The sequence below is a fragment of the Aotus nancymaae genome, unplaced genomic scaffold, assembly GCF_030222135.1.
Source record: "Aotus nancymaae isolate 86718 unplaced genomic scaffold, 86718_ANA_hifiasm-v0.15.2.pri h1tg000017l, whole genome shotgun sequence".
NCBI classification, from domain to species: Eukaryota; Metazoa; Chordata; class Mammalia; order Primates; family Aotidae; genus Aotus; species Aotus nancymaae.
The window spans coordinates 15,636,365-15,650,746 of record NW_026988429.1 but is presented as its reverse complement, the minus strand read 5'-3'; the positions used below and the strand labels follow the sequence as shown (position 1 = coordinate 15,650,746).

General features: G+C 40.3%; 2 protein-coding genes across 2 annotated transcripts in view; both read right to left on the bottom strand.

The window, feature by feature from the left end:
• The window catches only part of LOC110568885 (cytoskeleton-associated protein 2-like), a 121,269-nt gene extending 109,700 nt beyond the window's left edge, over nucleotides 1-11,569 (bottom strand). The window contains exon 1 of the mRNA XM_064377976.1: nucleotides 11,494-11,569. The gene's annotated coding sequence lies outside the window, so the exon portion shown is untranslated. The remainder of the gene's footprint in view (nucleotides 1-11,493) is intronic.
• The window catches only part of LOC105704917 (cytoskeleton-associated protein 2-like), a 40,363-nt gene continuing 28,293 nt past the window's right edge, over nucleotides 2,313-14,382 (bottom strand). The window contains exons 5-7 of the mRNA XM_064377974.1: nucleotides 13,383-13,446; nucleotides 11,494-11,683; nucleotides 2,313-2,836 (exon numbers count right to left, since the gene is read on the bottom strand). Coding sequence (XP_064234044.1) covers nucleotides 2,656-2,836; nucleotides 11,494-11,683; nucleotides 13,383-13,446 — 435 coding nt within the window. The 3' untranslated portion in view covers nucleotides 2,313-2,655. The remainder of the gene's footprint in view (nucleotides 2,837-11,493; nucleotides 11,684-13,382; nucleotides 13,447-14,382) is intronic.

Here is a 14,382-nt window from a genome sequence, read left to right as displayed (position 1 = left end):
ACAGTGTCTGAGATCTGAGGCAAGAATATTCCTAATATGAAAGGACTCGCTTCAGATTCTTTAAGCCTGGTGATTTTGAATATTTGATTCCTCTAAGTCCCATGTTCAGAGTTTGTGATCTTTAAGCAGCCCTCTGAGCATTATTTGGCTTCACAGGTAAAGTTAAGTCTAATTCCTGCATTTTGGTGACAATTTTATTAGGTATATTTAAGATTTACAACATGATGCTATGGGATACACATCGATAATAAAATGGTTGCTAAAGTAAAGCAGATTAACATCTGTTTGTGTGATAAGAGCAGCTAAAATCTACTTATTTAACAAAAACCCCTAATACAATTGTATTAATTTTAGCCCAATCTCTAGACTTGTTCATCTTATCTGCTATTTTGTATCCTTGGCCTACATCTTCCTATTTCCTCTTCCCCAATCTGTGGTAATGTTTCTCTGTATACTTGAGTTCTTTTTTAAAAAATTAAATATTCCACATGATCATGCAGTATTATTTCCTTGTGTCTGGCTTATTTCACTTAGCATAATGTTCTCCAGGTCCACCTATGTTGTAGCAGATGGCAAGAACTCCCCCTTTTCCAAGGATCAATACTATTCCATGGCACGCATATGCCACATTTTCTTTTATTTGCCCATTGATGGGCATTTAGGTTGTTTCCAGATCTTGGCTATTAACTCTGCCACAAACATGGGAGTGCAGATATCTTTATGAGGTGGTAATTTCATCTTTTTTTTTTGAGACAGAGTCTCACTTTGTAACCCAGGCTGGAGCTCAGTGACACTATTTCAGCTCACTGCAACCTCTGCCTCCTGGGTTCAAGCGAATCTCCTGCTTCAGCCTCCCAAGTAGCTGGGATTATAGACGCCTGTCTGGTCAAGCTGGTCTGGAACTCCTGACCTCAGGTGATTCATCCACCTTAGTCTCCCAATGTGCTGGGATTACAGGCGTTGAGTCACTGTGCCAGGTCAATGATTTCATCTTTTTGGGTATATACCTACTCAGAAGAGGGTCAGATAACAGTTCTACTTTTAATTTCTTTCGGAGTCTCCATAGTTTTCCATAATGGCTACACCAGTCTAAATTCCCACCAACAGTGTACTAGGCTTCTCTTTTCTCCACAATCTCATTAACATTTACCTCATGGCTTCTTGTTAATAGCCATTCTTACAGATGTAAGGTGATAGCTCAAAGTGGTTTTAATTTACATTATTCTTCTGATTAGTGATGCCGAACCCCTTTTCATATATATACCTATTGGCCATTTTTAATGTCTTCTTTGGAGAAATGTCTGTTCAGGTCCTTTGCTCATTTTTAATTATTTGTTTTTCCATGATTGAGTTATAAGAGTCTATCTCTTACTGAAAGTCTGCTGGCATTACAGGTTTGTAGCTCATAGTTTTTTGAGCACTGTTATTATAAATCTGATTTTCAGAAATAGATCTGCTTCCCTTACAATGAAAAAATCTAGTTCTGGGTGAGGCTGACAGACCCTTGATCAAAGTACATTCTCCTTGGTAATGAATGGTCCTTGTGAGGTCTCTTGGGACAGCCAACTGGTGTAACCTTAGACAAACTCCTAATTCTCTATGCAAAGCATTATCACAGTTTTCTATCATAAAGATAAACAAGTGGGAACTAATAAAAATTTAATGTTTTTTTAAAAGCTAATACTTAAATATTAAGAAAGCTAAGATTTAAAATATGTTGACTAGATTTTTCTACACATTATATTTACATAATGACTGATTTTACTTTTCCACAAGTAGTTGCCCAGGAGGAAGAAAAAGCAACCTAACAGTCTCCGGGGCTTGCACTGCCTTCTCAGGCCAGCTATCCCCTAGCAGAGCAAAGAAATGAAGAAGCAAGTGTCCACTCCCCACCCCTCTCCCCTGCCCCTTTTGTTATTTGAAGGGTTTCTGAGTAACAAATGCAAAAACTAGGTTTGGATATAAAAGCTAGATGACCATGCCAATTCAGGATTGTGTTTCATCTGAGACCTGGCATAGGAAAAACAAGAATTCTCTCTCATTTGCAAGGATACTGTGTTGGAAGTCAAAGATCACACATAAATTGGTGATCTCTGAGCAAAGGCACAGCTGGTAGAAACTCATCTGTGAAATGAGGGGTTCTGACTTGGCCATCTGTCAAGGTCCATTCAGCCTGTTAAGCCAGGGTCAAAGTTCAGATTTTCCACGATGAAAGGATTTGCCCTCTCTGCTAAGGTATCGGACGCAGAAAGGAAAGTCCCATTATATTGTGGGACCAACCTTCTGATGTAAAAAATTACGTTGGGATTAAAGTAGATCAATAAAGTATACATTTTTATCATAGTTGTAGGGTAAATTAACATTCAAAAGTTTGAAATTTATGTATACTGTAAAACTGGCAAACTGGTCTTACACACATAAAGCAAAGATCTTCCCATAGGGAGATAAAATTTGAGAGTATAAGCCCAGTGAATTACTTAAATTCTGAGCATCCGTAATCTGCATCCATGATGCCTCTCTATTAATACACTTTTTTCCAGGTCATTTGGACAAGAATATTTATTGTCTTATGGAGGCTTTAAAACATGTTTTTTTTAAAAAAGCATCAAGAAATTATGATTCAGGGATTTGAAACCCCAATGTTACCGGCAAAGCCTAATTTCTACGAAATATAAAACATGTTGTTTCTTCCACTTCTAAAAGTTCAAGAGAAGCCACTACTAAATCATGTTCCTGCAGCATTTCCGGGTAGCGGGACACTGCTCGCTCTATCCTCGACGAACGCCGTACAGGAGTGATGAGCTTCATGTCTTGCACTTCCGGCATCCCATTTATTCTGAGAGATAGCAAAAGATGCATTAAAAACATTATCATTTAAAAAAATTCTCTTTATTATTTTTTGTTTCATATTCCATAATAAAACATGAAAGACATTTTAATATAAGTTGACACAAGAGATATGTCTAGAGCAGTTCTCATCTTAAGATAGCTTTTTCCAGGAGTTCAAGACCAGCTTGGGCAACACAGTAAGACACTATGTCTATCAAAAAATATAAAAATTAGCTGGGCGACGGATCCAAGACGGCCGATTAGGAGCAGCTCAGGATTGCAGCTCCCAGTGAAAGCGTGGAGGGTGAGTGGAAGCCACATTTCCAGATGGATTTTTACTGCCCACAGACCAGAAGATTCCCAGGCAGAGGAGCCCCATGGGTCGCCAGCACGGCTGTTTTGGCTTGCGTGGCGGCGCGGCTGTTTCCGCCGGGGCGGCTGTTTTGGCCGGCACCCTGGTGCGGCGGTTCTCCATACAAAATACATGGGTCCGGGCACTGTTTTAGCTGGCGATTGGAGCTCGGGGAAGACAGAGTCACCCATTCAACTGATAGAAAAGAGGACTGAAACAGGGAGCCAGGCCAGGAGATTCCCAGGCAAAAAAGCACCACGAATCTCAGTGCGGCTGTTTCAGCAGGCGTAGGCGCAGTGGGTTGCCACACAGGAAATCACACAGATCCCAGTGCCTTTTCAACAGGCGACTGGAATACCTGGGAGACAAAAAAAAAAAAAAAAGGCTCTGAGGCAGGGAGCCAGGTGATCAGGCTCGGCTGGTCCCACTCCCACAAAAAAACAGCAATCTGAAATGCTCTGGATTGAGAGTTTCCTCCAGCCTGGGTAACGAGCAAAACTCCGTCTCAAAAAAAAAACAAAAAAAAACAACAAAAGAAAGAAAAAAGAAAAGAGAGTTTCACAGCAAGCACAGCTGAACCCGGGATGGTCTAGGTCTGTGGGGGAGGGGCGTCCGCCATTACCAAGGCACTCCACTGATATGGAGGCAGCCCGTCATTGCTGAGGCAGCCCACCGTTGCCGAGGCAGCCTGCCATTACAGAGGTGGGCCGCCATTGCAGAGGGCACTTCTAACTACACCCGTATAAACAGGACTGCAGGGAAGTTCACACAGCAGCTGAGCGGAGCCCATAGCAGCTCAGCAAAGCCTCTGCAGGCAGTGACTAGGCTGCCTCCTCGCTGGGCAGGGCAGCCCTGAAAAAAGCAAGCAGCACAACAGAAACTCATAAATAAAGCCCTAACTTCCCGGGACAGAGCACCTGGGAAAAAAAAAAAAGGGGGGTTTATGAGTTCAGCTGCAACAGACTTAAACATACCTGCCCAGCAACTCTGAATGAACAACGGAGCTCACAGCTCAGCATTTGAGCTCCTATAAAGGACAGACTGTCTCCTCAAGCAGCTCCCTGACCCCCGTATATCCAAAGAGTCACCTCATAAAGGAGAGCTCAGACTGACATCAGGCGGGTATCCTTCAGGGACAAAGATAGCAGAAGAAACTGGCAGCAACCCTTACTGTTCTGAAGCTGCTGCAGGTGATCCCCAGACAAGCAGGGCCTGGAGTGGACCTCAGCAGTCCTACAGCAGAGTGGCCTGACTGGTAAAAGGAAAACTAAGAAACAGAAAGAAATAACTTCATCATCAACAAACTGGACGTCCGCTCAGAGACCCAATCTGAAAGTCAACAACTACAAAGACGACAGGTGGATAAATATACAAAGATGGGAAGAAACCAGTGCAAAAAGGATGAAAACACCCAAAATCAGAACACCTCTCCTCCTACAAGGGATCATAACTCCTCACCAGCAAGGGAACAAGGCTGGATGGAGAATGAGTGTGATGAATTGACAGAATCAGGCTTCAGAAGGTGGGTAATAAGAAACTTCTGTGAGCTAAAAGAACATGTTCTAACCCAATGCAACGAAACTAAGAACCTTGAAAAAAGATTTGACAAAATGCTCATGAGAATAAACAACTTAGAGAGGAATATAAGTGAATTGATGGAGCTGAAAAACACAACACGAGAACTTTGTGAAGCATACACAAGTTTCAACAGCCAAATTAACCAAGCAGAAGAAAGGATATCAGAGGTCGAAGATCAACTCAACAAAATAAAATGAGAAGGCAAGATTAGAGAAAAAAGGGTAAAAAGGAATGAACAAAGTCAACAAGAAATATGGGACTATGTGAAAAGACCTAATCTACGTTTGATAGGTGTATCTGAATGTGACGGAGAGAATCAATCCAACCTGGAAAATACTCTTCAGGATATTATCCAGGAAAACTTCCCCAACCTAGCAAGGCAGGCCAACATTCAAGTCCAGTAAATACATAGAACACCACAAAGATATTCCTCAAGAAGAGCAACCCCAAGGCACATAATCATCAGATTCACCAGGGTTGAAATGAAGGAGAAAATGCTAAGGGCAGCCAGAGAGAAAGGTCGGTTTACCCACAAAGGGAAGCCCATCAGACTCACAGCAGATCTCTCAGCAGAAACTCTACAAGCCAGAAGAGAGTAGGGGCCAACATTCAACATCCTAAAAGAAAAGAACTTTCAACCCTGAATTTCATATCCAGCCAAACTAAGCTTCATAAATGAAGGAAAAATAAAATCCTTCACGAACAAGCAAGTACTCAGAGATTTCATTACCACCAGGCCTGCTTTACAAGAGCTCCTGAAAGAGGCACTAAACATAGAAACTAAACTGGTTGTTCCTACAACCAGTACCAGTCACTTCAAAAATATACTAAATGGTAAAGAGCATCAACACAATGAAGAAACTGCATCAACTAATGGGCAAAACAGCCAGCTAGCATCAAAATGGCAGGATCAAATTCACACATAACAATATTAACCCTAAATGTAAATGGGCTAAATGCCCCAATCAAAAGACACAGACTGGCAAATTGGATAAAAAGCCAAAACCCATTGGTGTGCTGTATCCAGGAAACCCATCTCACATGCAAGGATACACAAAGGCTCAAAATAAAGGGATGGAGGAAGATTTACCAAGCAAATGGAGAGCAAAAAAAAAAAAGCAGGAGTTGCAATTCTCATCTCAGATAAAATAGACTTTAAACCAACAAAGATCAAAAGAGACAAAAGACATTACGTAATGGTAAGAGGATCAATGCAACAAGAAGAGCTAACGATCCTAAATATATACGCGCCCAATACAGGAGCACCCAGATACATAAAGCAAGTTCTTAATGACTTTCAAAGAGACTTAGACTCCCACACAATAATAGTGGGAGACTTTAACACCCCATTGTCAATATTAGACAGATCAACGAGACAGAAAATTAACAAGGATATCCAGGACTTGAATTCAGACCTGGACCAAGCAAACCTAATAGACATTTACAGAACTCTCCACCCCAAGTCCACAGAATATACATTCTTCTCAGCACCACATCACACCTACTCTAAAATTGACCACATAATTGGAAGTAAATCATTCCTCAGCAAATGCAAAAGAATGGAAATCATAACAAACAGTCTCTTGGACCACAGTGCAATCAAGTTAGAACTCAGAATTCAGAAACTAACTCAGAACCACACAGCTTCATGGAAACTGAACAACCGGCTCTTGAATGTTGACTGGATAAACAATGAAATGAAGGCAGAAATAAAGATGTCTTCGAAACCAACGAGAATGAAGACACAACATACCAGAATCTCTGGGACACATTTAAAGCAGTATCTAGAGGAAATTATATAGCAATAAGTGCCCACATGAGAAGCAAGGAAAGATCTAAAATCGATACCCCTATCATCAAAATTGAAAGAGCTAGAGGAGCAAGACCAAAAAAACTCAAAACCTAGCAGAAGACAAGAAATAACTAAGATCAGAGCAGAACTGGAGGAGATAGAGAAACAAAAACCCTTCAAAAAAAATCAATAAATCCAGGAGCTGTTTTTTTTAAAAGATCAACAAAATAGACCACTAGCCAGATTAATAAAAGAGAGAATCAAATAGATGCAAAAAAAACGATAAAGGGGATATCACCACAGATTCCACAGAAATACAAACCATCATCAGAGATTATTACAAACATCTCTATGCATATAAACTAGTAAATCTGGAAGAAATGGATAAATTACTGGACACTTGCATCCTCCCAAGTCTAAACCAGGAAGAAGCTGAAACCCTGAGTAGACCAATAACAAGGTCTGAAGTCGAGGCAGCAATTAAGAGCCTACCACCCAAAAAAAGCCCAGGTCCAGATGGGTTCACAGCCGAATTCTACCAGACATACAAAGAGGAGCTGGTACCATTCCTTCTGAAACTATTCCAAACAATCCAAAAAGACGGAATCCTTCCCAAATCATTTTATGAGACCAACATCATCCTGATACCAAAACCTGGCAGAGACTCAACAAGAAAAGAAAACTTCAGGTCAATATCCATGATGAACATAGATGCAAAAATCTCCAATAAAATACTGGCAAACCGACTGCAATAGCACATCAAAAAGCTTATCCACCATAATCAAGTAGGCTTCATCCCAGGGATGCAAGGTGGTTCAACATACACAAGTCTATAAATGTAATTCACCACATAAACAGAACCACAGACAAAAACCACATGATTATCTCAATTGATGCAGAGAAGGCCTTTGACAAAATTCAACAGCCCTTTATGCTAAAAACCCTCAATAAACTAGGCATTGATGGGACATATCTCAAAATAATAAAAGCTATTTATGACAAACCGACAGCCAATATCATACTGAATGGGCAAAAACTGGAAGCATGTCCTTTGAAATCTGGCACTAGACAAGGATGCCCTCTTTCACCACTCCTATTCAATATAGTATTGGAAGTTCTAGCCAGAGCAATCAGGCAAGAAAAAGAAATAAAGGGTATTCAAATAGGAAAGGAGGAAATCAAATTGCCTCTATTTGCAGATGACATTATTGTATATCTCTAAGACCCCATTGTCTCAGCCCAAAATCTCCTGAAACTGATAAGCAACTTCAGCAAAGTCTCAGGAAACAAAATCAATGTGCAGAAATCACAAGCATTCCTATACACCAATAACAGACTTAAAGAGAGCCACATCAAGAACGAACTGCCATTCACGATTGCTACAAAGAGAATAAAATACCTGGGAATACAACTAACAAAGGATGTAAAGGACTTCTCCAAGGAGAGCTACAAACCACTGCTCAACGAAATAAGAGAGGACACAAACAGATGGAGAAACATTCCATGTTCATGATTAGGAAGAATCAATATCGTGAAAATGGCCATACTGCCCAAAGTAATTTACAGATTCAACGCTATCCCCATCAAGCTACCAATGACCTTCTTCACAGAACTGGAAAAACCACCTTAAACTTCATATGGAACCAAAAGAGAGCCTGCATAGCCAAGTCAATTCTAAGCAAAAAAAAAAAAAAAAAAAAAAACAAAGCAGGAGGCATCACACTACCGGACTTCAAACTATACTACAAGGCTACAGTAATCAAAACAGCGTGATACTGGTACCAAAACAGAGATATAGGCCAATGGAACAGAACAGAGGCCTCAGAGGCAACACCACACATCTACAACCATCCGATCTTTGACAAACCTGACAAAAACAAGCAATGGGGAAAGGAGTCCCTGTTTAATAAATGGTGTTAGGAAAATTGGCTAGCCATGTGCAGAAAAGCAGAAACTGGACCCCTTCCTGACACCTGACACTAAAATTAACTCCAGATTGATTAAAGACTTAAACATAAGACCTAACACCATAAAAACCCTAGAAGAAAACCTAGGCAAGGTTTTGCCTGAATAGTATTCAGTACATAGGCGTAGGCAAGGACTTCACAACCAAAACACCAAAAGCATTGGCAACAAAAGCCAAAATAGACAAATGGGACCTAATCAAACTCCACAGCTTCTGCAGAGCAAAAGAAACAGTCATTAGAGTGAATCAGCAACCAATAGAATGGGAAAAAATTTTTGTAATCTACCCATTTGACAAAAGGCTGATACCCAGAATCTACAAAGAACTAAAACAGATTTACAAGAAAAAAACAGACAAGCCCATTCAAAAGTGCACAAAGGACATGAACAGACACTTTACAAAAGAAGACATACATGAGGCCAACAAACATATGAAAAAATGCTCATCATCACTGGTCATTAGAGAAATGCAAATCAAAACTACATTGAGATACCACCTCACGCCAGTTAGAATGGCAATCATTAAAAAATCTGGAGACGACAGATGCTGGAGAGGATGTGGAGAAATAGGAACACTTTTACACTGTTGGTGGGAGTGTAAATTAGTTCAACCATTGTGGAAGACAGTGTGGCGATTCCTCAAGGACCTAGACATAGAAATTACATTTGACCTAGCAATCCCATTACTAGGTATATATCCAAAGGATTATAAATCGTTCTGCTATAAGGACACATGCACACAAATGTTCATTGCAGCACTGTTTACAATAGCAAAGACCTAGAACCAACCCAAATGCCCATCGATGATAGACTGGACAAGGAAAATGTGGCATATATACACCATGGAATACTACGCAGCCATTGAAAATGATGAGTTCATGTCCTTTGTAGGGACAATGGATGAACCTGGAAACCATCATTCTCAGCAAACTGACACAAGAACAGAAAATCAAACACCGCATGTTCTCACTCATAGGTGGGTGTTGAACAATGAGAACACATGGACACAGGGAGGGGAGCATCACACACTGGGGTCTGTTGGGGGGAAATAGGGGAGGGACAGTGGGGGGTGGGGAGTTGGGGAGAGATAGCATGGGGAGAAATGCCTGATATAGGTGATGGGGAGGAAGGCAGCACATTACACTGCCATGTGTGTACCTATGCAACAATCTTGCATGTTCTTCACATGCACCCCCAAACCTAAATTGCAGTAAAAAAAAAAATTAACTGGGCATGGTGGCACATGCCTGTAATCCCAGCTACTCAGGAGGGTGAAGTGGGAGTATTGCTTGAGCCCAGGAGATCAAGGCTGCAGTGAGCTATGGTCATGCCATTGTACTCCAGTCTGGGCAAGATGGTGAGACCCGAGTCTCAAAAAAAAGAGCTTTTCCCTGATTTCTAGAATATATTGGGTGGTGTCCATCTGTTCTTGGATGGTGTAAGCATAAGGATTTATTGAATGAAGTATGAAGTGTGGTTTTTATTTGAAGTCAAGTATTTGGCAGTTGGTATTCGTTTATTCCATACACTTTCAAAACAGGTGACAAGGTTTAAGAAAATGGGGCCTAATACTAAATTTGGTTGAATTAATGAATTCTAAGATTCTTTCTAGCTTTTTCTTTTCTTTTTTTAAAGACAGCGTCTCACTCTGTTGCCCAGACTAGAGTCCAGTGGTGTGATCATAGCTCACTGCAGCCTCAACCTCCTAGGATCAAGGGATCTTCACTCCAGCCTTTCAAGCAGGTGGGAACACAGATGTGTGCTATCATGCTTGGCTAATTTTTTGCTTTTTGTAGAGTTGGGGTCTCCCTATGCTGCCCAGGCCAGTCTTGAACTCCTAGGCTCAAGCAATCCTCTTGCCTCAGCCTACCAAAGTGATAGGATTACAGGTGTGAGCCACCATGCCCAGCTCTTTTTAGCTTTGATAGTAAATTATTTTAAAAACATCTTTTAAGATGGTGGACCAAACCACAAATAGAAACTGGCACAATTTGGGCATCTTCCATGTAAATCTGTAAAATTCCAATAAAAAGTAGCTTGGAGCATAGGAAGCAGAGGCTTTTCCATGTAGTAAATCTGGTCTACAATTCACAAAACCAGCAATTACATTAGCCCAAGGAAAACTAGCAAGCAAGTCTGCTAAAGAGCTCTCATAATGAATTCTAGAGCCACTAAGAAGTGGTTTCGGATTAACTGTTTTCATCCACTTATGACAATGGGTGGGAAAATGGTGTGTCTCAGGAGAGGAGTTTAGGATTGGAAGAGGCTCAGCTGTGCTTTCCAAGGAAGTAAAATACAGAACTGTTGTCTTGGTGCCCTTGTCTGGAATTCTCTTTTCCAGATCATGACCAGAAGAATGGTGCTACACTCACTTTTAGAAAATGACACTGACACCCTGACATGGCTCCTTAAATTGCTATGGATTCTGTCTTAAATTTATACTTGTTAAAAAATAAAATGCTTCTGATTTGATGAGCAGTCTCTGACTAGAACATACTCCACTGCCCTGTTCTTAGAGGCCTATTCACTGTCCCTTCTCTCCCATAGCTACAGGGTTTGCCCTTGCATGGGACTTTGTGCCCCACCTTATCAAACCAATCCTACCCAGCTGTGTCAAGACTTGCAGGAAAGGTAGATAGGATTTATAAGTGCAGGACAAATGAGAGCAGAAAAGACTTTAGGAGGGTGGGAATGAATGCATTCTAATACCTCCCGACTCTGGCAGCACCTTCCTCACTGTAGGTCAGGTCTCATTGAGGTGGTAAAAAGGGGATGGTGTGTGCAGAGAAAAGACACAGACCTTTCTGTCAATGGTTCCAACCTCCCCATCCTCCGCTCTTTCCTGAATGCCAAAGATGGATTAAGCCACCTCATATGAAGCAGAAGTATCTATAAACTGCTGTTACTCCAAGGAAAAATTGAGACTTGGATTAGAATTAAGTCTGTGAACACAAAGCCTGCTTTAGAATTTGCTTACCTAGGGATTGGACCAATCTGTAATTTGATTCCAGAATAATTATGCTGTTCTGCCTTGGCTATTTGGGGTGTTGCTATGGCTTGTTCCCTCTCTTCTGGAGAAAGACAAGGCTTCACAGATTCCATCTCCTTGGCCAGCTCTTCCACTGATGCTATATTAGTTTCAGCAACTAACGAGTCAGAAGTAATTCCTGTGTATGTAAGGTCAGGAAGGAAAGTAAGGTTTAGCAATTTAATACTTCAAATAAAAATCACTAACATGAAAAATATATACATACGATGATTTCCCAGTGATCTTCATGGACTCCACACACTAAATAGTGATTGATTTGAGGTGGGATTTATAATTTCTTTTTTTCCTGGTAAGCCCTGTAGCAATGTCCTGCTACATCAGGCTCCCCTCCTAGCCAGCCTTCAGACAAGACAGCTGTAAGTAAATTTTTGACACCTTTTCAAGACTCTGAACACATTCCCAGTCTCCTATTAACTCTCAAGAGCACTCTCTTAAAAACTATTCACTAGCCTTCTACCCTTATACCATACCTTGGATCAATTTTCTTGACTCACTAAGGTTAACTCACATAACCTCCTAATCCCCCTCCTACCCAGGATGACCACATGGTTACTGCCTTGGACAGTGGGTGAAAAATGTCTTGCATTAATAGTTTTAATGGTAGCCCAACCACAATAACCAAAATAAAAGAAAGGAAATCAGACCATGCCAGGCACACTGTAGCTAGAGGCTGACACCCTAAGTGAGGTCAACAGGGTGCAACAAAAGCATGGATTCCTGTCTTCTTCTTTTTGTTCCTTTTAAGAACACTGTCATGTTTTAACCAAGTATCTGAATTGTAGCCTCATTCTCAAAGCATCTACTATCAAGTACACCTATTCTATTTCCTTATTCCCACAAGTAGTGGGTTACTTAACTATAATTCCATGACTTGATTGTTCTCCAGTTAAATGTACTCTTTTTTTTTTTTTTTTTTTTTTTTTTTTTGAGATGGAGTATTGCTCTTGTCGCCTAGGCTGGAGTGCAATGGTGCAATCTCGGCTCATTGCAAACTCCACTTGCTGGGTTCAAATGTTTCTCCTGCCTTAGCCTCCTGAGTAGCTGGGATTACAGGCACGTACCACCACACCTGGCTAATTTTTTTTTTCTTAGTAGAGACAGGATTTCACCATGTTGGTCAGGCTGCTTTCCAACTCCTGACTTCAGGTGATCCACCTGCCTTGGTTTCCCAAAGTGCTGGGATTACAGGCATGAGCTACTGTGCGCAGCCTAAAACTACTCTTAAAGGACAAACGTGTCACCTTCTAAGATAACAAGAAGAATCCAATTTATTTTCTAAAGATAACTTGTTTTTTCTTTCCATTCACACAAGTATTATTAAGCAATTATAATGTTATTAATGTGTGTGGCACAGTATTTCTCATAGAAAAGTCTTCTAAAGATTAACCACTGACAGTAATGGTCAGTCAATTAGAGATTCCTGAGATGGCTATTTTTAAAGAGATAACATGAATTTAGATGAGTATATTGGTAGTTTATTATGATTAAACATGTAACTTAAGGCATTTCTCCTTTTTGCCTCAGTCTCTTCCAGTAAAAAGCTGTTTGTCTTCTTCCATCTAGGATTCCAGGGAAGTGGAGCACTTCAGTCTAGGCTGTTTGGTGGAAACAACCTTTGTTCAGTGTTGAGCAGTGTATTTACTTGTAATAATACAAATAACTCAGCTGATGACAATGGCTGAAAGGGCCAGGTCATGGAAACCAAGAAGTAAGAAGCATTTCAGGGGATCATACTTTTCTTCTTTTTCCTATGGGTTCTGGATGATTTTTACCGGCGTAGCTAGAGAAGATGAATTTAAATGCAAAAATAATAATACCTTCTTTGGTTCTGTTTGAGTCTTGCAAAATATTAAGAACAACTTCCCGCAACTCTTGTATTGGCTGGAAGGAAGGAAGAAAATATATGAAATCTTAAGAACATTCATGGAAAAAATTTGCTAAGGAAATTTAACTTCAAATAAATGTTTTATAATAAAAATGTTTCCTTTTAAAATCTCTTGTCTAGCAATAAATATTTTGTCTAGCTTGACAGTTTTACAGCTTCATGAGAAAAATAAAGGAACAGAGAAAATTCCAATTAAGTGTTGGCACAGTTGACTTAATGAATGGATGTATTTAAAGTTGTCTATAATGTAATTTGTCTACATCACATTCTATTTTCCTATTGATTTATATAATACCATCAAATATGTATTCCCACAGAAAGATTCTGGCCCAATGATGCAAAGCTAGCCACACAGAAAATACATTATGTATTTTTAATGTTGTCTTTGTTTTTTATCATAAAAGTCATATACACATTATAGAAAAATTGCATAGGTTAAGCTTAACAAATGAAATCACCCATAATTCCATCACCCAAACACAATTTTTTTGAGAAGGGAGTCTCTGTCACCAAAGCTGGAGAGCAGTGGTGCAATCTCGGCTCACCACAACCTCCACTTCCAAGGTTCAAGTTATTCTCCTGCCTCAGACTCCCAAGTAGCTGGGATTATAGACACGTGCCACCCTATGTGGCTAATTTTTCTATTTTTAATAGAGACAGGGTGTTGCTATGTTGGCCAGGCTGGTTTCGAACACCTGACCTCAGGTGATCCACCTGCCTCAGCCTCCCAAAGTGCTGAGATTACAGGCGTGAGCCACTGTGCCTGGCCCAGATACAATCTTTGCAGGCATTTTGGGTAATTTTCTCTAGCTTTTCCTTTCTTTCTTTTTTTATTTGGTAACATACTTAAAAAAAAACCTTATGGAAAAGTAATTTTCTGATAAAAATATCTGAGACAGCCTTCATTTTTCAAGTATGTAAACCATGCCATG